The sequence below is a fragment of the Hippocampus guttulatus genome, chromosome 2 (genome assembly GCF_054856545.1).
Source record: "Hippocampus guttulatus isolate MCC_2025c chromosome 2, RoL_Hgut_1.0, whole genome shotgun sequence".
In the NCBI taxonomy this organism is placed as follows: domain Eukaryota; kingdom Metazoa; phylum Chordata; class Actinopteri; order Syngnathiformes; family Syngnathidae; genus Hippocampus; species Hippocampus guttulatus.
Genome location: NC_141262.1, coordinates 27,595,423 through 27,617,995, shown reverse-complemented (window position 1 = coordinate 27,617,995; position 22,573 = coordinate 27,595,423). Strand labels below are relative to the sequence as shown.

Below are 22,573 nucleotides of genomic sequence, written 5' to 3'. Positions count from 1 at the left end.
GGTATTGACAAAGACGGTCACAACGCCTCAGTAAGCTGCACTAATATTCGTTGTTTTTCACAGAGGATAAGGAATATATGCCCGTATGTATTGACGTTGACATGTGTTATTCCACTGCATTCTAATATTCATCGCTTAAAGTGCTCCGAGACCATGACACTGATGCTATTTATGAGCCCATCTACGGCATTAGGCATTGTTTGTTAGCATCTAGCTAAGCGGACTTAAGAGGACTTTGGATTGATGGATTTCGTTTCCTGTCTCTCGGCTTTTAACACACGGGCAACCTGGTCTCTCTCTTTCTCTCCATCACCCTTCAACTTTCATCCTCTTCACTCTTCAGGCTCGCTGACTCAGCAGCAGTGTCATTAAGTACGGGCAAAGGAAAAGATGCGCACCCGCACAAACACTGCTTCTTTAATGATCTCTCACACACACACACACACACACGCGCGCAGACACACACACGCACAGAGTGGTGCCCTCATTAGGCCAAATATATGCATGCGCATCCATTGTTCCCGCCAACATTCTTTACAAACTGATTTGATGTCTTACATTCATGTACCGATACGCCATCCGAGTGTGGTTAAGCGACAGAAAACGTGAAATATTTCACGTTGTGTGACTTAATTGTCGTCGTTGATTTGGTCAAACTTTCTTCAAAGCGACATGGAGCCAAAAGGGTCTGCGGCGTCGCCCCGCGGCCCAAAGGCGAATGTGGGCCATGAAAGTGAAATATTAAAAGCAGTCGGTGAGGACTAATCGTGATGTTTTTATTGTTTAATTTTATCAATCGCAGTCGTCATTTTGCTGTTGGTGGAAATGCAAAAACCTCGACTGATATATTTAAACTTTATTTTGTGCATTATCACCATACTGACCCCAAAATGGAGGATATGACGTTTGCTTCCTGACTTTTGTTCCATCCAGCTCCACGTCCATCCTGCAAACCACACACAGACACACGACAACGAAACTGATCGAAACTTTACACAAAATATACAAAACAAAGACAACATTTGTAACAAGTACAAACTATAAAATACTCATCGAGTGCTGAGTCTAACTTGGCAATGGCAAGTTTTGCTCTGACCAACCAATCACTTCCGACCGGCTGAAGAAACAGTCCGAATCGCTCTCTGGGCAACACACAGGCTGTAATATGATTGGACAACAATATCATCCACATTCACGGACTGGTAGGAAGAGGAACAAATCCAATTTCACGGTCACAATAAAACCACATTTGTTTTCAGTCTGTCACATACTTGTTTATTGCAGCATATTTCTATGTAGACATTCAATTCCTTACCACAGGACGGTGAGAGATCACTATTGACAAATCAGTTCAGGTTTCAATCTCTCGTTCAACATTAAAACGGTTATTAGTCATTAAAAAGTTACTAGAATGGCTGCAATTCAGATGTCAATAATACAAAAATAAATAGAGAAACTCTTGTTTGTTTTAGATGACAAACGAGTTAAGACTCTGAGGTGACATCATTTCATCTTCACTGCGGCTCGATCAGTTTGGAAATGGAATGTGTTCCGTTATGTCCGCGCTCCTTCTCCATCTCAGCACTTTGGCGTGGAATGTTTTCAAATTCATAAATCAGCAGTAGTAAAAAGCTCCCCCCGAGACTTTTGACCAATGTTGCCACCGACACCGCTCCAGTGTGGCAAGCGTAATAAAGACCACGCGTCAAATCCGGGCTGGGATTAGCATCCAGACCAACATCCCTACAGTGTGTTACTGGAAAAACGCTGATGACTTTTAATTTGCCCTTTCCCCCCACCCCCCCCGAGTTGATTTGGGCTTGGGAATTCATTAAGACGTGAGTGAAACATACTGGAAAAGGCAGACATGTGACCTTCTTTAAAATATGCATTTAGGCGCACACACACACACAAAACAGGTGAATTTGCAGAGCCCCAGATGTGAAATGGGAGGGAGAAAATGGCGCTAACATTTGCCCAAAATGCCGACTCAGGAGCACAAAATACTAATTTGTGGCATCATGTGCATAACACCAATTTTTGTGTGCATACATTTTAACCATATTGTAACCGCCATTTCATCTTTTGCTCCCAAGTCATGTCTGGGGCTCCGACTAAACTTGAGCTACTGATTTTTTTATTTCATTATTATTAATTTTTTTTTTTTTTTAAAGAAAGTGCACTAAGGACAGTCAAAGTCTATTTCGCCAACACATACAAATGGCCATGTTCTGCCCAGTAAATAATCTGTCATCAGAGAAACACTGCCGCTCATAGGCACTGCTCGGTATTGCAACCTCAGCGAAGTACCGTTGAGGCGTTTCCAGTTTACTAATTTACACCAATGGAAAGTCGATTGAGCGTTGATTCCATATCTTCGAGATCCAGCTTGAGGTCCATCTACTAATACGCTCTTTGTCTTCACTAGTAGGACAACTACAAGGCAAAAATACCGGTGACACAATTGTGCAATTCGTGCGCAGAAATGTCACCCAATATCGCTGGATACCAAGGATACAGAAGAAACGGTCTAAACGGCTTTCCATAGACACCCATTTGTCCGAAGTGATTAGATGAAGAGGGTGCCGAAAGATTTGAGGCAGCACTGGATGCTAGCGCTGGGTGGCCGATCGATGTGGTGCAGAGACTTGAGCTGCTCTGCGCTAAGCTCATCATAGGCCAGCTGGTACTCCCGGTCAAAAGCCTCTGTCGGGAAAGCACAAGATCCATTGAGAATTACGTCGAGACAAATATAAAATAAAATAAAAAAAGAAGAGGGCACCACGCCGCATTCGCTCACCGACGTCGATGTTCTCTCGTCCCAGCGCCACAAGGGAGAGGAATAATATTTCTCTGTAAATGCTCCTGGAAAGGGATTGGGAGACATGAGGCCACAAGTCAACGAAATGCTCCAAGGCAGAAGACGGGGGTACCTCTGCCGCTTGATGTCCTCTGGACGCTGTTTGAGCTCTCGGATCAGCAGGTTGATTGGGCCGTAGACGTCGTTGGTCTGGATGTTGCGGACGATGGTGTTGAGGAGCGTGCGGATCTCCTGGTGATCCGTCGGCGCCAATGTGCCCTTCTTTTCCACTAAAGAGATCCAAAAATAAACACGCAAAATCAGGGTTGTCATCATTTGTTCAGTTTTGTTTTGTTTTGTTTTTTTTCTTTTTGAGAGTCGAAATTTGATTCGGAACCGGTTGGTTAATTTTTAGCATTCACTTTTTCTGTAATTTTTTCAAAACAAAAAAACAAAACAAAACAAAACAAAACACACCCATCGCATTCAGTATTATGTGGTAAGAACACACACACACATTTTAAGACACATTTTTTGTTTGTTTGTTTTTTTTGTGTTTATCTGCTTCAACAAATCAAACTTTCTCCTTCTACCGGCACATCATTTGTCTTAAATGACGTGATCTACTCCTCCTTTCCACCGTGACCCACATAAGGTCCTCCACAGCTGGTAAAGGGGCTCTCCGGCCTCTTGGTGGAGGTTGATGTTGTCCCACAGGATCTGGATGTACACTTGCTTACTGTCCTGGGACAGCGACGTCAGGGGCAGCTGCACGAGACAAAACACACTTGAACGCCTCGCGGAACAAAAGACAAAAGTGCCAGCAGACGGAGACGGCGTCCGACCTGCACGCCGTTGTTGCAGTGTTCGGAGGTCAGGATGAGGCCGGGCAGGTGGCTGGGCAAGTCCAAGCGTCGGAAATACCACACCAGGTTCCAGAAGATGATGGGATGTTGACTGAGGAACTTGTGCGTGTAAATCACCTGTTGGGACATAGCAGCAAAGTGGCACACCTTTCAAATGCAGCACGCCTGGGAAATTCATTGATATTTGTTTGTGATTTAGTCTGTTCTTCCGCCGGCCCCGAGTATGCTTCAAGCTGCTTCATGACATCCCAGTTGGACTTGACTACAAAACTAAAAGATTGACACACGTTCCAGATTGAAAGAGAGGAAATTGTTCATTTTTGGTACACTGCCAGCCTGTTGGGCTAGCACATTGCTAGCGCCCAATGGAAAACCCAATTGACCAGCTCGCAAAGATTAGCATTAGACATCACTGGAGGGATTTACCTTCAAAGATAAGAATACCTTCGGGTAAATATTCTTCCTAATCCGTGAAAAACACATTATATTCATAATGTTTGACGCTTTCTTCGTCTTTGTTTTTTATCTTATTAGATAAGATAAGATATCCTTTATTAGTCCCACACTGGGGAAATTTACAGCCTCCAGCAGCAAGAATGTGGGTAGAAAGAAGAAAGAAGAAAAACAAACAGACACCGTTCAATTAAGTGCAATATAAATACAAAAGGGATAAATCGCAGTGCTATTTACAGTTGTTTTTCACATCATGTAATTATTATTATTATTATTGTTGTTATTTTTATTCAGCAGCCTGACAGCAGTCGGTAGGAACGAGCGTCGGTATCTCTCCTTCTTGCAGCGCGGGTGTAACAGTCTCTGGCCGAAGGAGCTACCTAGTGCTGTCAGGGCGGGCTGGGACTGCCCATCATAGCCTTTAGCTTAGTTAGCATCCTTCTGTTGCCCACCTCCTCCAGAGTGTCAAGGGAGCAGCCAGGACAGAACTGGCCTTCCTGACCAGTCGCTCCAGTCTCTTTCTGTCCCGGGCTGAGATGCTGCCTGACCAGCAGACAAGGCCATAATTGTCATTATGTAAGTGAATCTCCAAATGTGCCCCTAATTGGCCAAGGTGCGGACAATAAACATTTTTATTTCTCGTTTATGACTCAATACGATTTTATCACACTTGGTAGCTGGATCAGTACTAAGCTTTGAAACCCATGAATGTGATTTCAATACAGGATCAATTAAAATAAATTAAAATAATTTTTTTTTTCAGCCGCACCAAACGGAGCAGCACAATGAATTCAATTGAAGCATGATTTATTCCTGATGTTAATGATGTCACAACGGTACAATTTCATAAAGTATAAGAACCGAGTTTGTTACTCTCCTAATTAAAACTCAACTGAGTTCATTGCCATTGATGGCTATAGAAGTCAAAAGGTCCATTGCTTTACAACGAATGAGTTTTTACTCAACTCAACTGTATTTGTTGAGCACTTTCAAACAGCCATCGCTGCATACAAAGTGCTGTACATGGAGCAACTGACATATATACAACAATAAAGCCATAAATCAGGCACAAAGACGGTAGAAGGAACCAAACAGTAAAACTAAGATCAGATCTGAGTCATGCTGAGTCAAATGCCAAAGAATACAAGTGAGTTTTGAGGCGGGTTTTAAAGATTTTTAAATTTTTAAAATTTTAATTGTACATTTTTAAAAAGGTTAAAATAATTTTTAAATGTGGATAAAATCATGAATTTTTTTTCATGGCATTTGCATTCATTTCAGTCGGGAAAGATGATGCAAAGTCATGGAGGAAATACATCTGCGTCGGGGGGGGGGGGGGGGGGGTGACTGGTGGGAAACCCGGTCTTACCTGGTCTCCCTCGTTCTCCAAAAGCGTCTCCAGTTCCTTGCGCAGCACCAAAGGGCTTAGGTACGGCACGGACACGGGCTTGGGGTTTGGCTTTTTGGTCGCCATTCCATCCTGTTGGTCAGTCACAGTTCACCTGAGTCGCCGAGACTACGTGGCATGTCGGGAGTGGCTTCGGGGACATTTTTTATTTTTATTTTTCTACCGACCGACACCTCGTGCAGACTGCCGGGGAGGCTGGTGGTGGAGACGCCGTGACCGGGTCGCAGAGGGGAATCCAGGCTCTGGAGCGGGCCACCAACGCTATTGCTGCGCGTCAGCGACGTGCCGCCGCTGCATCTTTTCGCTGACGTCTGGTGCTCCAGCAGACCCAGCGGGTCGGATTGCGCCGGCTCTGGAACCAGACTGCAAACACCCACAGGAGAAGGTTGCCATTGTTGAGTTTTGGTCAATAAAAGGAAGTCAGAGGCAAAAATATATATATATTGATGTGAATTTATCCGTTGACCTTTTATGTGTTCCAGGACTGTGGGCGAGAGTCTCCGTTGGTTCCCCCGGAGGGAAATCGATGTGGTCTTGCGTCTTCATGTCACTCGCAGCTGTTGGTTGGCCACCGCTGGAACTGTGAATGCTGTCTCCAGAAGCGCTGGGATTCATGTAGAACCTGCGGGGAGAACGTCAAACGATAACCGCCGGTGAAAGATGAAAAAAAAAGCATTCCCATCCGGGATGCGCGAGACGCATTCCTACCCGGTCGTCGTGCGCAAGTCATGAAACTCGATGTGCAGCAGGGGAAGGAAGGCGGCGCGACAGAAAGGACAATTTGTGTTGAGGTTGGAGTCGTTGGCCGTCCATCCCGCCATGATCTCTTCGTCGTACACCAGCGCTTCGCAAGAGCGACACTGCGAGCAGCTGGACATCAGCACCTGCGAGGGAGATCGAATGGATAAGGAATGCGCCGGGGACACGCCAAGCGCTTCCGTTTTCTCTTGTTGACCTCCAGCGCGTAGTTCTGGAAGATGCTGGAGGAGGAGGCGTGGTGCAAAGAGCCTTGCTCCGAGTCGGGAGCCCTGCCCGCTCGCCCGGGGGTTGCATCTGCGGAAGAAAAAAAAAATGCAACTTCTTAACAAGACCTGGTTTGGATTCATCACGCCTTCAGCTCTGAGTCAGGTGCACCGGTCCAAACGACTGATTTGGATCGGAAATGTGTTTTTGACAATTTCGGATTTGAAATGTACAGTCCTCGAATCCTATCGGAGCCCATGCAGCGAGATACGTGCTGTATCTGATCGAATTTTTGAGTGTCATTTCTGAAAACCAAAACGCTGTCATTCATCCGCTCCACTGTTGGAAAGCCATTTAAGGCTTCTTTTGGAAACTAAAAATATGACGTTAAATCTGGCAGAAAGCAAAAAAAAAAAAAAAAAAGTTTGCAATGATAACCAGATAGCTAAAGCCTGTAAATAAGAAAATAAAGAAACATACTGTAAGTATTCACAGCAATAACGGCCACGATACAATTTATAAACAAAATATTTTGGAAGCAGAAGTTGCCAAAAGCGGACCAAAAAAAAAAAATAATAATAATAATAAAATAAATCCCCTTGTCTGGGGAAGTCGCTCAAACGTCTTTCGAGGCGTAAACGGCTCTTTGGAAGCATCGGAGTCGGCGCCTACGTGTGTGCTGCGTCCCTCGGCCCGTGTCGCTGCTGCCGCTGCTGCTGCCGATGCTGGTGCAGCTCTGGTTGAGACCGTTGGCCGCCAAAGCCGGGACGGCGCCGCCTCTCTCCGGGCCGTCCTCCACGTCGTGCCCGGTCAACATGTGTTCATCCAGGCTGGCGGGGAAGCCTCCGCCGCTTTGACCTTGTTCTTCCTGCAGGAGGAAAAAAAAAAAAAAAGGAGATGAGATGAGATCGAGGGGGATTATAAAGGGTTCCTTCGAAAACTGTGTCCTGGTCGAGGTGTTTGTGGCCCAAAAAAAAAATTGCATTGAAGGTCAACTGTGAAGTAATTAAACCAAATACCAGACATGGGCGTGAGTTTTTGTCCGTCCCTTTAATCGTCCCTAACCGGGTTAAGTATGTGGTGTCGGTCGGGAGGCAAAATAACTAGGCCAGAGTGGAACCAAACACTGTATTTTCTAAACAGGCGATTTCATCTCAGCAGTATTCATATAGCCCCACTGCCACCTAGTGTACAGTTGGAGAACATAAAGTGCCTACAGACACCCATTTCTGCTAGGATTATGAAAGCCGGCTGAGTTGTACGTCTCTCGGTACTCGCCCGCCACGACGATGGTGAGCGTTTCTAAGAGGAAAGTGTTTTTATTATTTTCATAGTAACTATTTTTGCGTTGCGAAATACTCATGTTGAGTTTCTTATCAGTCAGACGTTAAAAATATAAAGAAACAGTGATGTCATTTTTGTTGGATTGACGGCCAGTCTGACCCGCAACGGCCAATCCCGGCGTTACTGTGTTCAATCAACATTTCCATAAAGTGAAGAAAAGGTTGGAATTTATGGCGCCAATATTTTCCTTTTTACAAATATTGGCTGCGAATATCGATTATTCACCTCCTCGGCTGCTCATAATCGGTGTCGCCAGTGGTGAAAAACCAAAACAAACAAAAAAAAAACAAAACAAAACCATAGCTCCGTCTGTTTCGGGTGAGACACTCACCTCGTCGTCCGAGTACGAGTAAGCGGTGGCGACGGCCACCCACATTTTGCTGGCCACGTTGGCCGCCTGCTTCATTCCGGATTTGAGCACGTCGATTTTGGGGCCCGACAGCAAGTTGTCCATCTTGATGGCGGAAATGGAGTTGATGACCGAGCCCAGCGAGCCTCCCTGGGGGGACTTGATGAGCGGCGACAGGGACGACGATCTGACGGCCGGGCCGGCGCCGCGGCCGACGGTCGGCTTGGTCTTGGCCGCAAACGTTTTGGAGCGAGTGACGGCGGCGGGACTGCGCTTGGGGCTGTCGGCCGGCGAGCACGTCGGCGTTTGCGGCGGCGGCGGCGTGGGAAGGCTGGACCTCCGCTCCACGGGCGGTTTGGACGGCGGGCCGACGCCGGCGTCTCCGTGCGCCTGCTTGAGCTCCATGCTGGTGGACTTGCCGCCCAGGGGGCTTCGCAGGCTCATGTACATTTCGATTTCCTCCGCCAGGTTGCGGGAGACGGCGGGGGGCGCGGGGCGAGGGGGCTCCTGGCTCTTTACGGAGGTTGACTCTTGGCTCTCCGACGCCAGGAGGGAAAGCGGGTCGGCGCCCACCTCCACGTCCGCCCTTTCCAGCGTCGCGGCGCGCACCGCCGACTCCTCCTCGTTTGTTTGGCCGCGTTGACTTGCAGGCTTCTCGGTGGTTCCCTCACGCCGAGCCACATCTTTCTCTTCCTCCGCCGTTAGCGTCCCCAGAATCAGCCCCTCAAAGTCTTCGGGCTCTTCCTCCAAGTCTTTGAAGAGCGCTTTGGGCGCACCGCCGGGGCTGTTTGAAAGCGCGGCGGCCAGGATGCGGGCGTCGGCGCCGAGCTGGCCGGCCATGTGGTCCACGCCTTTCTCCGACAGCATCCCGGCACGCGTTTCGGCGCTGAAACTTCTGCTGCGCTCGGCGAAGGCTTTCTTCCGATGCTTCTGAGACTGGCCGTCCTCAGGAAGAGACACGTCGCCCGCCTTGCTGTGCCGTCGGAACAGCTTTCCTTTCACTGCGGAAGATTCCAGAAAGAGTGATGAGCATCCCTCGGTGCAACCTCGAGGCCTCGCCTTCCCTCTCACCCGATTCATTGCCGGCGTCGAAGCTCCCGCTGGCCAATTTCACAATACTGGGGACAGACGCATGCGCGTCAACGGGGCTGCGAGGCACCGCCACGGCAACGGCGCCGTCCACGGATCCAGCGATGTCACTTCCTGGTTTCGAAGTATACACCCGTTAAATGCAACAACCGGGGTTATGATTATTTGGGATTTTTTCTTACACCCTGTTTTGATTTTGTTATGAATTATTCTTGTTTTTTTAAAATTCAGTTCGTTTTGTTTGTTCGCTTTTATTTTGTCGAAAATGCTTTAATTTTAGTTTAGTTTTTTTTTATTTTATTTTATTTTTAAATAGAGAGTATTTGTCGATGTGCAAGATTTTAAAAAAAAATCACGAAGCGTTGGGTCATAAACTACAAACAACTGCTTTTTTGGCTACTTTTCATTTTTGTTTTTATTCCATTTTATTAACGTCAAAGTGTTTTCAATTGTAGTTGTCGCCATTTCTTTATTTGGCTGGCCAACAGAACACAGCGCAAACTCCATTTTTGCTTTTGTTTCAGAGTGATGGAAGGTTCTTTTTAACTCTTTCAGTACCAGCCAATTCTAGACCAAGTCTGAAAAGACGTTTAAAAACGTCTTTGGGAGTGAATGACTTCATCAGAAATGTGAGAGTGAGCCATGAGAAATGATGTCACGTTGGCTCGTGGCAACAACCCATTGTATTCTTTTTAAAAAACAAAGAATTCCCATTTTTGACGTGAAAGCTCGTGTGTACAACGCAGCATTTTTGACTGACTTCTTTGAGTTGAATGTAATTTAAAAAAAAATTTTTTTTAATGAATTTTAAAAAAAGCACAAGGTACCTTGCGTTCTGGCTTTCCTCCCCTGAGTGGTCAAGTCAGACGAGTGCGAGTGGTCGGCAATGTCCTGACGCAGCTCATCCTTGGAGCCGTAGCCCTGATCGGACTGGGTACCTGTCGGGGGGGGTGGGGGGGCAGATGCTTGTGACGAAGGACTCTTACTTGAAGTACATCCCGCTTAGGTGCATGACCGTCACCTTGCTTGTGTCCGGCGTCTCCCGCATGCTGGGGGTGTTCCTCCATGTTGACGTCCCCCGAACTGTCGGCGCTGCAGTGACTCAAGCGGTCCGATGACACGCCTCCTAAACGCCAAAGGCAACGATAAGCGCTCGACATGGCGTATCCGGCGCCCGGGGACCTTTCGCGGGGGAGTTATGAGAGGGCCTACGCCACCTGTTTTTGACACGGCGGGTTTCTTTCTGGAGGACGACTGGTTCAGCGCGTGCTTGAACTGGGCGACCCCGCGCAGCACGTTACGAAGCTTGGTCCACATAAAGAGGCCGCTGCGGGTGCGGCTGGGCCACGGGCTCTCCAGGGCGGCCTGCGGAGGAAGCGCACACGCTCAGGCTTCCGAGCGGCGGCGGCGGCGCGGCGGATGTCTCGCGGAGACCTTGTTGTAATATCCGTATGTGATGGCGTTGGGGTGAACGCCGGCTTTCTTCATCTCCACCAGCACTCGCACGGCCATCACGGGAAGACCCCAAATGCCGCAGAGCTGCATCACCACCCTGTAACACACCTGAGAGGGGGGGGGGGGGGAGGGATTTTGGCTGCGGCACGCTGACCCCACGTTGGAGAACTGCTGACTTAGAGGACGCGAACCTCATCCAAGACCTCCACCTCAGTGGTCCTCATTTTCAAGAGGACGTTGTACGCCCGCTGCATGGCGCGGCTTTTGGACTTGGCCAGGCGCACGGCGGCCGGCAGGCAGATGAACCACAGGCTGTAGCAGTGACTGAACAGGCAGCGGGCCCACAGCTGAGGGTCGCAGTAGAAGCGCTTGGCCATTTTGTACGCCAGCTTGATCTCCTGGTGGGGTTTCGGCGACACAGCGTTAGTTGGGGGAGGAGGGCGACGAGCGCGAGCGGGAGCGTGGACGCCACCTGCTTGGTGCGCTTTGCCAGCAGCGCGGGGCTACTGGAAAGGCTGGCGCCTGCCGCTCTGCTGCTGATTGCGGGTCGAAGCTCCCGGGGACGGTCAAAGAGCTCCATCTTCAGCCAGGGGAAACTTTTGTAACTGGGAGGGGTGAAAAAGAGGGCGCGGGAGATTGCTATTGTGTATGCAAATCCCACGAGGGAACGGGGATTTACATGATTGTGATGATTATTGCTAAAGTGCCTTGACACGCTAAACCTTTGGGTGTCCAAATGTGATCAATTGAATCATTTTGAAAGTCAGGATGTGTTTGGACAAGAAGTGAAAACAGGTTAGCGACAATTCCGTAAGCGTGCTTAAATGTTTTTTATAAAATCAAATATTCGAGATGTAAGATTCTTTCTGTTCTGATTTATTCTGGACTGAAGAACAATTTTTTTATTGATATTATGTTGGATTTTTTTTTCTTTTCTAGCTGAATGAAATAAATGAGTGAAATGAAAAAGTAATGGAATGACCACATTTCCCAAAGGTTTCACAATAAAATTCCCAAATTCAGAAACGGTTCATTTTATTCACTGCATTCTCTACTTTTGTTACCCTGGACTAACGTTTGCATCATTGCTTTCATTTTTGCCGAGTAGACGATGAACATAACCACAAGGAGCCCGCGGCGTCCCCCCCCCTCACCACCCCCCGACAAAGCCGCGGATGCCAAAGGAGCAAATTTGAGCCTTTCGGCGTTTGAATGATGGCTCACGTATATTTCGGGCGTGGCTCACGGCCGTCCTCGGCCGGCGGCTCGGGAGGCATCACGAAGACGGTGTGCTCGCTCTTCTGCGATTCGTCCAGCTCTAACAGTCTGGTGTCCTCCGACAAGTCCCCCTCCACCTGCAGGGAAGATCCAAAGATGAACGTGAGCATCAATACAAACTGCCAGCTTTTTGAAAAAAATAAAATAAAATATATATACATACAGTATATAATTTATTTTGGATGGGAATTAGGGCAAGAGAAGCAGGAATGTTAATCCAAATGTTTATTTTATTTATTAAGTAAAGAGAGAGAGAAAAAAAAAAAGATCTGACTCCAAAAGAGGCAATTACCTTGGTGCCCTTGTCGGTGATTTTATACGAAGGAAAGAGCTGCAAGAGGTAGAAAGACAGTAAAGGCAACAGGATGGATCAGAGAAAACTTCCTTCAGACTCCCAGCAGCACAACAGTGATGAAAAAACAAAATCGGAGTTCAAAGTTTTCGTGTGGAAGGTCGAGTCAGAAAAAGGGAGGGGGGAGGGGTGAAGAAGAGTAGACCGATTGAGGTCTCGCAGTCACCTTCTCAACGCAGTCGTCGAAAAATGCCAACCCGGTGTCTTTGTCGCTGACAAAAGTGCACTCCTCGATGAAGCGGATGAATATTTGCGTCTTGGTGAGCTGCGAGTAGAACTTCTGGTGAGCGCGGTCTCTGCTTTTGAGAAAACCTGCGGGGGGGGGGGGGGGCAAAAAAAATCTGTCATCCATCAGGAAGGTGGAAGCAGACAGCGAGTCACGTCGCTATTTTAGCCATTAATTGGCTTTGTTTGATTTAAAAAAATAATAATTCGAATCTTACGTGGGACATTATTTTCTTTACTAAAAAGAACAAAAAAATGTTTTTGCAGCATTTCCAGCTCAAAAAAAATACAAGGATTAATTTCCAATGGCACATTCAACGTAACAGTTTCCCTCATTGTCACTCAAATTTCTTGAGGTCCATCTCATTTTGTGAGTTATTAACTCATTCAATCTGAGCCATTTTCACTGGAGCAACCCCCTCAATCCCAGCGTTTTACTGGATTTGGACTGACCTTGCAAGGCCCACAGAATATTTGGTTCTAATGCTCTATAAACATGGAGCCTACCAAAAAAAAGTTTGGACTCTCTTCTTTCAGCAGAAAAAAAATGTTTCTTTTCTTTTTCCATTCTTCAGCAATCGGCATTACAAAATGGCTAAGTTTCATGGAAATGGCAATTCCTGGGCAAAAAGCTGAGAAAAAGAGCTTTTTGTAAAAGCATGCATTTCGAACACGTGAGGCACCACTGCCACCTACTGGTCGCTTTTTTACACGATTTACAATGCAAACAGCTTATTCTCATTCACAGATTGCATCAGACCCTCCTCCTCTCTATGACGCAAAAAAAAAAAAAAGACTGACTATAAGTACGTCCTTGGTAGGCGGGGCCTAATTTTAAAAAGAGTACGTCTTGTGGAATGAAAGAGTTACTTATTCGAATTTATTTAGCCATTTTCAACATGTTAAAAATTATGTCGAAAAAAAATCCACATTTTCAGTCACATCGTGCCATTACACATCATTTCAATTTCATCCCGCATTTTCACCAACATTTTTCGATGGCATTCAATATCATTGCACAGGCTTCCATTAAAAAAAAAAAAAGTAATTCCATTCTGGCGTTCGCACGCAATTTCTCCACCAATCTCATTTTCAGGCTAACGTTCCCCATTTGATAACGCGGTGGTTCCTGCGACGCAGCGCCCGCTTCACCTTGCAGATCGTAGAGGGAGTCGGCAGCCGTGGCCTTCTCGGACGGCGCCTGCGTGATGGGCTTCAGGTAGGAGCGGTAGCCCTTCAGAATGGAGGCCATGAAGCGCAGGAAGGCCTCCTGGATCTCCATCTCCACGCCCGTCTTCTTTTTGTGCCAAGTGAAGTCGGCCTCGATGGGCGTCATGTCCACCGCCGAGTCCGTCTGCGCCGTTTGACGGACTGAAACTGAGACAGGCGAGGCGAAGACAGTCAGGGGGGGGGGGGCTTGCTTTGGGCTGCGTGTCATCTATGTGTACCTGTGGCCATCTGACGGTGCAAGTTGCTGAGGGAGTTGACCAAGCTCTTGCACGGCTTCTTCGGGAGGTTCTTCCAGTTGTTGTGCTTCTTCTCGTCCGACCTGCGAGTCACCGGGAACAGATTTCCCGACGGTGTGTGTGTGTGTGTGTGCTTGTCGGAGAAGGAGAGAGTCAAAATACAAGCGGCAACGTACAAGTAGATGGTGTTGGTGTCCAGGTCTACGCAGACGACGTCTGGTGGCGGGTCGTAAAGGTCAAAGTAGCGGGAGTCCACGCCCACGATAAAAGGACACGGGGCGTTGAGGACCCCCGCGAGGGACAGCGGGCACAGGGGGATGTAGGGACACTGCCACTGGAAGGGAAAGATCATCTGGGGAGAGAAGCGCCATCGGGTCATTCGAGATTCAATCCGTTCTGCAACTTATTCTTATTTAGAGTTTTTATTTTATTTATCCCCCGCCCACACGGTTCACACCCAGCTTTAAAATGCAAAATGGTGGAAAAATACCAAGCTAGTGATCATCGGCGACGAGGTTTCACATTTTCAAGGTCTCGTTTTTTTTTTTTGTCGAACAACCCGCCCAACTTTCGCTAGCCTCTTTAGCCGGGCAAACACGAATGTAACTCACCGCCACCACAGCTTCCGCCACTCCGGTGAGCACCGCCGGCCTGAGCGAGTGCAGCAGAATCTTGTTCTCCAGCAGGACAAAGTGCAGCAAAGTGGCACAGTTTTCAGAGCCCAGATTCATCAAGAGGGTGCCGTAGTCCGCACCGCTGGCGGGGAGGAAGAGCACACGGGTGAGCCACGAGGAACCGCCGGAGCGGCATTCGATCAACTCGTACAACTGGCTGATCAGCCGTTATTGAAGGCAGTGGTCCCCAAGCCCCGGGCCGCGGACCTGTACCGGTCCGTGGATCGTTTGATACCAGGACGCACAGAAAGAATCAACAACTTTCAATATTTCCGTTTCATTCATTTCGGAATCTGAAAGATGTTTTATTTTGAAAAATGACCAGATTCTCAGAGTATGTCACTCTTGACGCAGGTCAAAGCGCGCTTCTCGATCACGTGATAGGATATCACGTGATAGGATCCCGCTAAAATGAAACCCAGGAGCAAGCAAAATGACTTAAAAAATAAACTTATTTGCAAAGTTTCTTTGGGAAGGGGAAAATCCCCAGCCAGGAGACTTTCAAGAAAGAGAAGGCTACATTTAATCAAAGTCTTCCTTAACATACGGCTTTATCTCAACGGGAGATTCGCACGCACTGGGCCCACTCTGCATAAGGTGCGGCGACGGCGAGTCGTATTTTTCAGGCACTTTGTATTTGCGCCAGTGTTGTGTCCAAGGACCGGCAACCCGAGGCCAAGGCCAAGGCCAAGGACTTGACTTCGAGGCCAAGGCCAAGGCCAAGGACTTGGAAAATTTTCCGGGGCAAGGCCAAGCCTAGGACTTGAGAACTTTTCCGAGGCCAAGGCCAAGGACCAAGGACTGATTTTGAAACGGAGGCCTAGCCGAGGACATGTATAAAACAATGCTATCATACCACTTGGCAGGTCTTCATGATTTGCAACACCCCTCCATCATAAGCCTTTGCACTCCCTAACGCTTGAATGAAGTGTTTTTATTCAAAGAGTAGAACAGTCAGGGTACGTGTTATTTATACTGAGAAAAAAAATAAAATCATATGGTATACATTTATGAATTAATGTTTTAGTGCAGTAGTTTCTTAATATGAAGTAAATCAACACTCAACAGGCATGACGTGGCACGGAACACAAGTTGAGAAATGACTTTGCATAGAAGTCAATTACTGACTGCAGAAAAAGCGGTAATCTCTCAGTGATAATTTTACAGTTTACCGGCAGCGAGTCCCAGGGACTCGCTGATCAGAAAAGTAGAAGTGCCATTATGGATTGAGAGAGTCCCAAATTTCGAATTCTGAAAGGGTCTACTTATTCAATTGCATATGAGAATAACACAAACAACAACATATACATACAATGATAAACAAATGCTGCAAAATTTTAAATAATTCAGGAGCAGGCCTGAGGATTTCGGAAATTCATGGTAACCGTTTTTCGGTTCCGTCGGATTACCCAATGGGAAACCACGATTACAAATGTTGGGTTCCGTAAACGTTCATCATGGGAACTCATTTTTCTATTTTGACTGATATTGATAATCAAGAATTCCGAAACTCAAAAGTATAATGTTTCAAGGGTCAATGTTTGAAAACGATGCATTAACAATGAACATTACATCAGCAGCTGTGTACTCCAGGTTTATTCCAAAAAATAAATGGATCAAAAACTGGTGTACTCATGTGGCATCATCAGAGTATTTTTTCCAATCTCACACTGCAAAGATTAATTGACTGGTAATCATTAATACAGGTAAGTATTGATGTGGCTTGACATCCTCTTCCCAAGACGATGCATGTGTAATCTAGGATCAATTTGACGAAAGAATTTAACACACGTCATCATGAGTTCTACCAACAGTTAACATTAGCATTACTACACCTTGTGACGAATGTTTTATTCATAAAGTTACCATGCTACAACCAGTAAATTATAGAATAACCAATATTGTTTCAGAATATTTTTCACAGCGATTAGCCTACAAATCTAATGACCAGTTTGCCTCGTAATCGTGCCCCGCGTCGTATCTTGCTCTCGCGTTCTGTGCATACGTCACAGGTGAGTTTAGTGATACGCCCTTTGGACGATTCATACGAAAAATCAGCCAAGCATTCCCATTTCTTAAATATCGTAATTAGTAGACCTTGGTGAGTTTTTTTCGCCGCCATCTCAAACTTTCATCCGCGTGATTTCTCAGTTTGCGGACTAAAATAACAACCCGCATGCGCACATAACGTCATCTGTTGTGTCCCCCCCCCCCGCCCCCCCAACACTGAAAACAAAACAAAACGAAAGTAAATTAGAAGAAACACACTCACACGTCACATCACAAACACACATAGAGGCGCAGTGAAATTGCGTGGATCACACAGTCAATTCAAGTGCGGTGACTTTTATAATTAAACTATTTTTCGGTACCATGAAAATGACGCCACGGAAACGACACGCTACCGGTCACGATTGTTACTGTGAAATCCTCAGGCTTGCCGTAGTTTTTTTGTTTGTTTGTTTGTTTTGCCTGAGAAATTTCCTTGGGTCCCAAAAACGCACATTGTTTGGAACTGTGCGTCCCGTGGGAAAATTATGCGTCTAGAACGCGGGACGCAGAGGTAACGAGATGGCTGAATCTCTAAACATTCTCTGAGTACGACTATTATTACCACTACCACTAATACTACATTAATTTAATACCTTCAACTTCACAATAATAATAATAATAAATAATTAAATCAACCATGATTTTTAAACTATGTATTATCAATATTCATTATTCCAAACATGAGAAAGCATTCAGCAAACATAACTGGAATCGAGCAAAAGAACTCCAAATCCCAACGGCCAAACCCGGAAGTGAAGTGCCAACATTATTGACTCCAGCTGTAACGCAAATTACTTGGTTCAAACAAACATTCTAGTAACTAAATAAAAGACACCACTGTTACAGAAAGGCTTACACGCTATTTAAACTGCCGATCGCGAACGCAACAAACTGTGATTGAAACTAACTGTGATGCCGCTCTTTACACGTTGCGCTAACTGTCACTTGTCAGTGACAGACCCGCCCCTTTTAAAGCGACAGAGTTAATCCATCAATATGGGTTTCCTTCGATGGAATTTATTCGATTCCTTCGCGATTTGTGCGGTCCTTATGCAAGGGATTCGAGGCTCTAATCCCTCATTGTGTCCGAGGACCGGCAATCCGAGGCCCAGGCCAAGGCCAAGGACTTGACTCCCGAGGCCAAGGCCAAGGACCAAGGACTTGACTACGAGGCCAAGGCCAAGGACCAAGGACCGCCCCTCGGTCCTCGAGCCGGTACTCGAGGCCAAGGACCGGCTCGAGGAACACATCTCTAATTTGCGCTGTATCTTATTTTGAAGGCACGTTTACACGTTACCATAACGACCAGAGACCGTTGCGGACAGATAGGACGTTGCTCGTGTCATGATTCCTGTTTATTATAACAATTCGAAAATACCACCGTTTTCATGCAGGTCATATCATAATATTTTGCTGTATTTATCCGTCACATCTTTAAGGCCGGTCCCTGGAAATATTGTCGGACATGAAACCGGTGTGCGTGGGGCTAAAAAGATTGGGGACCGCTGATTTAAGGCACTGACTCGTTTGCACATTTTTAAAGGTTTGGAGGATCTATGGTTTGTAGCTCAATGATTGTGATCCCATCCGTGGTCCGGAACCATGACTTTCTTTTTGTGCTTCAGGAAAATAGCAAGGTTTCTTTACTCTCAAGAAAGGTAGCAGAGTTACCTGAGGGGTAGAGGTGTAGAAACGGGCTGGGAGAGGATCAAGGTGTCATGCGCAGAGAGCTTCAAGACAAAATAACAGCGATCAGTCAAAAGCGGGTACGCTGCGTGGAAAGGTGGATCGATGCGGGGATAAAGAAGAGCTCACTTGGACCAGGATTCGAGGCCTTTGTGGCGACGGGAAGGACACGTTGTGCATGAAGTGTGAAATATGCCTGTGGAGAGAAATATGACATTGAATCCAACCCGAAAGCGTGTTTACGTAATTTGATTTAGTTATTTATTATTTAATGAAAAAGGCTTCACTTTTCAATGGGCAGCGGGTGCGGGCCCGAGACGGACAGCTTGTAGAGGAACATCAGGAATTTGCGGAAGGATTCAAAGAAGGGCCAGCGGGACAGGAGGCAGATGCATTTGTTGGCATTCAGCGGACAGTTGGGGACCATCTTCTTTTCGACGGTGGTAAGCAGGCCCAGGTGGATCTTCTGCTTCTCACTCAGCAGGTCCACCGGGTACGGCTCGTAGAACTGGATGGCTGAACCGTACACCTGAGTGCAACGCAAAACATTCAATAAACAGTCGTCAGGGAAGAATAACAACAAATTTTCATCAAAAATGGCTTCATGTGTCCCTAACGAAGGTCCGCAGACTTGAGGCTGCATAGGGGCCGAGGAGCTCCGAGAGGTAAGGTTGGGCGAGGCCATTTCAAGACTTGAAAACAAATAATACGATCTTCAAAAGAAGTGTATAGGGAGCCGGTGACGGGATGCCAGAGCAGGCGTTATGAGCTCCCTCTTTATATGAGTGCCAGTCAAGAGGCGAGCCAGATACCATTCGCTTTGATGGTATCTGGCGCCATCTGGCGTCGTGAATTGGTATTACGTCTAGACCCCAAATATAAGACGACCCCCACTTTTTCAGTCTGATTTCAATGCAAAAAAACACCGTCTTATATTCGGGCCAATACGTTAATGTCGGAAAAAAAGTAGAAATCAAGGTCTCTCACTTTTTCACCCGAGCCGATGGTCAACACAAAGGTGGAGAAGACGGGCAGAGGGTCTCGGGTGTTTGGCGCCCAGCATTCGATCTTGGCGCCCATGGGCAAGCAGAAGAGAGGAACCGACTCCGACAGGGGGAAAGACTCGTAGTCCTCCTCCGGGTAGCGAAAGATCAGACCTGGAGAGAAAGACAAAGCGTTGCGCTCATACGACGGCAAAGCGGGAGGGGAACATTTGACGAGGCTTTGCGGCTTGGACGCACCCGCTTTGTAAGTGATGGAATTGGACGCCGAGACGGATTTCTTGTAGCACAGAAAGACGCTGGAGCCCCACTGAGAGACAAAAATGTCAATTTTACTCCAATCGTCAGCTCATCTCAATCTTCACGGTGGTCATCTCCACTTGCATTATTTCAAATCCAAATTGCCTCATTCATTTCACCGACAGTCAAACGCCGTTTCGGAAACTAAGGGCATCAAAGGTTGAAATTCCCCAAAGCGGTGACCCACCATGCCGCAGTTGAGGTTCTTGTCCACCTTGCAGAAGGTGTGCGGCGGCGTCTCCCCCTTGCTGGTCACGATGACGCAGATGTCGGTCACCGCCAGGGAGTTCTGGGGCTGGACGGGCGGAGCGCGGCGGAAGGTGATGAAGATGCGCTGCGAGGTGGCCGAGCTGTTGTTGACGTTGGCGCAGCGGCCGTAGGGCGTGGCCTGGATGACCTCGCAGCCCTGGATCAGACGCTCCTTGCCCTCGTACAGAACGCTGAGCGGATGGGAAAAGGGCTCATGAGCATCATCTGGGATTTGGCGGGACGGGTTTTGGACACAAATAAGACGTACCCGACGTCAATGAGCGGCGGCTTTCCTCGACTGCGCTTGTAGCACAGGAAGAGCTCGGGGCTCTTGAGGCTGCCGTGGTTGAGGTTGGCCGGCTGGCCGCCGTGGGTGCTGTCGATGCAGGTGAAGCCCTCGGGCACGGCCTCGCCCGCGGAGCGGTTGATGATGGCCAGGTCGGTGATGGGGCCTTTGGGCCCGCTCGACTTGGCCTCGGAAAGGTCGTGCTCCAGCGGCGCCGACTTGTCCGTCAGGCCGGCCACCACAAAGTAGTCGGTTACGCGGTGACGCTTGTCCTCGATCATGGCTTTTGACATGCGCCTGCGAAGGGGGAAGGCGTTTTTTTTCGTGAGCCTCATGGCATCATCGCTTCAATTTTTCTTCACGTGTGTGCAGATTCGCAGTCATTCAAGGTCATCGTGATCGGCAAAGGTCAAATCAAGATCATTTGGATTCTTCGTGATGGTTGGTTGAATTTCTTGTTGTTTTTCTTTCTTGTTGACCAAAAAAAAATGAGCTTGGGCTCACATCGAGCATGGCAAACAGGTGGAACATTTTCTGTACATTTCCATCATGTTTCCAATAAATTTGGAATGACGCGGGGGAAATTTGTGAGTATTCCACATTGGAAACATTCCAAGGGAATTTTTAACAAGGGATTAATCGGTAAGCTAATGGAATGGTAACACATTGGTAGAAATACTGTAGATATGCTTTACATTGGTCAAATGTATTCGATGTTAACTATCAACTCAGTTTTTGGTGCGTTTCAGTCCGAGAATGAGAATAGAGACCTTGTCAGTGAGGTTGCCCCAGTACTAAAAATGTGCAAGAAAGCAGGAGCAGATTAATCACTGCACCATGAAGACAAGTTGCGCTTACTTGCTAGACGGGGTCTCCAAATGTCATATGATTGCATAATAGCCACCGTGTGATGGAAATTTTTACGAGGCATGGCCATGTCTCACCAACACACACACGCACGGCGCGGCCAATAAGTGACTTTTTATGGAAGCAAAGAAGCCTGCCACCTCGCACGGCAAAGCAGGCTGGACGTCAAACGCAACGAGGAGGCAGAAAAGACGACTCGGAGCTGCTGCGGCACAATGAAACGAGCACGTGTGCATCACCGCGCTATTCCAAACATGTCAAGGAAGTCCCGGGAGATCCTTCGGGCCTGAGGTATGCTGGAAAATGCAGCTGAGGGCCGAAAATTCAGAAGAAACCTCGGCTCAGTCGAAATGAAGAGCGGCTAGCGGTGCAGGGAAACGCTGCAACATTTTTTTTTTTTGACTCATAAGTTCTGGAAACTAAACTTGACAACGCATTTGAAAAGGTCGCCTCCATTGACAGAGTTCACTTTTTCCAGCGGTGAGTCAGCGGAGTGAGGAAGTAACTATTTCAATACCCTTGGAAGTCGTGACGCACTTCATTCGAATTCTGTTTCACCCAGCATGCACAAATGAAATGAGAGCGCTTCATTCTTGAGGTGCAGCTTATCAGTTATTTATTCATTCGAGGACCAAAGTCGGCGCGCTGCCCGTCCGAGTCAATGAATTGTTTGAAGTCTCGCTGCCCACCTGAAAGTCCAGCTTTTTGGAAATGGGCCCAGAATATGGAACATTCCTTATTCCCGCCTTACAACAATGTCAGGAAAAAGTGAATTGAGTGATAACATAAACCTTCACATCTATGACAACGTCTGTTCGCTTGTTAGCATTACGCTAGCAGACGTTCCAAAGTAGCAGTTGTTTCAAGGTTTAGAACGACTCTAGCATCCACGCTAATTTCTGCTAGCATGTCTATGGAGCAATGTTAGCATGGAGTTGGCAGACTTGTTTCACAAAATGACATTGGTTTGATTTGTTGATCATTGTGGTGACATTACAATGTCCAAAATCTCTTTGTACTAAACTAATGTTCTTTCTGAAAACTGTCCACTTTGATCATTTCAATCAAGTCCATAAGGGGAAAGCTAACGCAGTAGAGGGGAAGTAAGTAAGTAAAGCACTGCGAAACATTATTAATACAAGAACACACTGGAAAACCATCCATCCATTTTCCGAACCGCTTGATCCTCACTAGGGTTGCGGGGGGTGCTGGAGCCTATCCCAGCTGTCTTCGGGCAGTAGGCGGGGGACACCCTGAATCAGTTGCCAGCCAATCGCAGGGCACACAGAGACGAACAACCATCCACGCCCACACTCACACCTAGGGACAATTTAGAGCGTCCAATCAGCCTGCCATGCATGTTTTTGGAATGTGGGAGGAAACCGGAGCACCCGGAGAAAACCCACGCAG

The 22,573-nt window shown here is 47.3% G+C and overlaps 1 protein-coding gene across 5 annotated transcripts; it reads right to left on the bottom strand.

The window, feature by feature from the left end:
- Positions 1–755: 755 nt before the first annotated feature.
- Positions 756–20,578, bottom strand: dennd4c (DENN/MADD domain containing 4C). Of its 5 annotated transcripts, XM_086105180.1 has the most exons (33): positions 20,279–20,577; positions 19,949–20,201; positions 19,702–19,771; positions 19,448–19,617; positions 18,748–18,989; positions 18,590–18,656; positions 18,446–18,504; positions 14,660–14,804; positions 14,225–14,400; positions 14,031–14,131; positions 13,735–13,959; positions 12,524–12,669; positions 12,298–12,336; positions 11,952–12,082; positions 11,200–11,332; positions 10,919–11,125; positions 10,707–10,835; positions 10,490–10,637; positions 10,294–10,398; positions 10,100–10,210; positions 9,255–9,386; positions 8,166–9,184; positions 7,163–7,358; positions 6,483–6,580; positions 6,236–6,411; positions 5,994–6,149; positions 5,695–5,890; positions 5,489–5,599; positions 3,646–3,783; positions 3,451–3,568; positions 2,934–3,090; positions 2,801–2,865; positions 756–2,706 (listed from the first exon to the last, which is right to left on the bottom strand). In XM_086105180.1, exons 1-33 carry the CDS (start codon positions 20,575–20,577, stop codon positions 2,570–2,572), a joined length of 5,655 nt encoding a protein of 1,884 aa, XP_085961306.1. In that variant the 3' UTR covers positions 756–2,569. The 5 variants fall into 5 exon arrangements, with proteins under 5 accessions (XP_085961306.1, XP_085961307.1, XP_085961304.1 ...); XM_086105181.1 differs by having other exon boundaries at positions 14,031–14,400; positions 20,279–20,578; XM_086105178.1 differs by having other exon boundaries at positions 5,701–5,890; positions 14,031–14,400.
- Positions 20,579–22,573: the final 1,995 nt, after the last annotated feature.

Excerpts from the sequence above, each read along its gene's own strand:
- dennd4c (XM_086105181.1), bottom strand. The coding sequence starts at position 20,577 with ATGATCGAGGACAAGCGTCACCGCGTAACCGACTACTTTGTGGTGGCC. Across the intron at positions 13,960-14,030 it reads GCACCGTCAGATGGCCACAG|TTTCAGTCCGTCAAACGGCG; the intron begins GTACACATAGAT and ends CGCCTGTCTCAG. Across the intron at positions 10,836-10,918 it reads AGGTGGAGGTCTTGGATGAG|GTGTGTTACAGGGTGGTGAT; the intron begins GTTCGCGTCCTC and ends CCCCCCTCTCAG.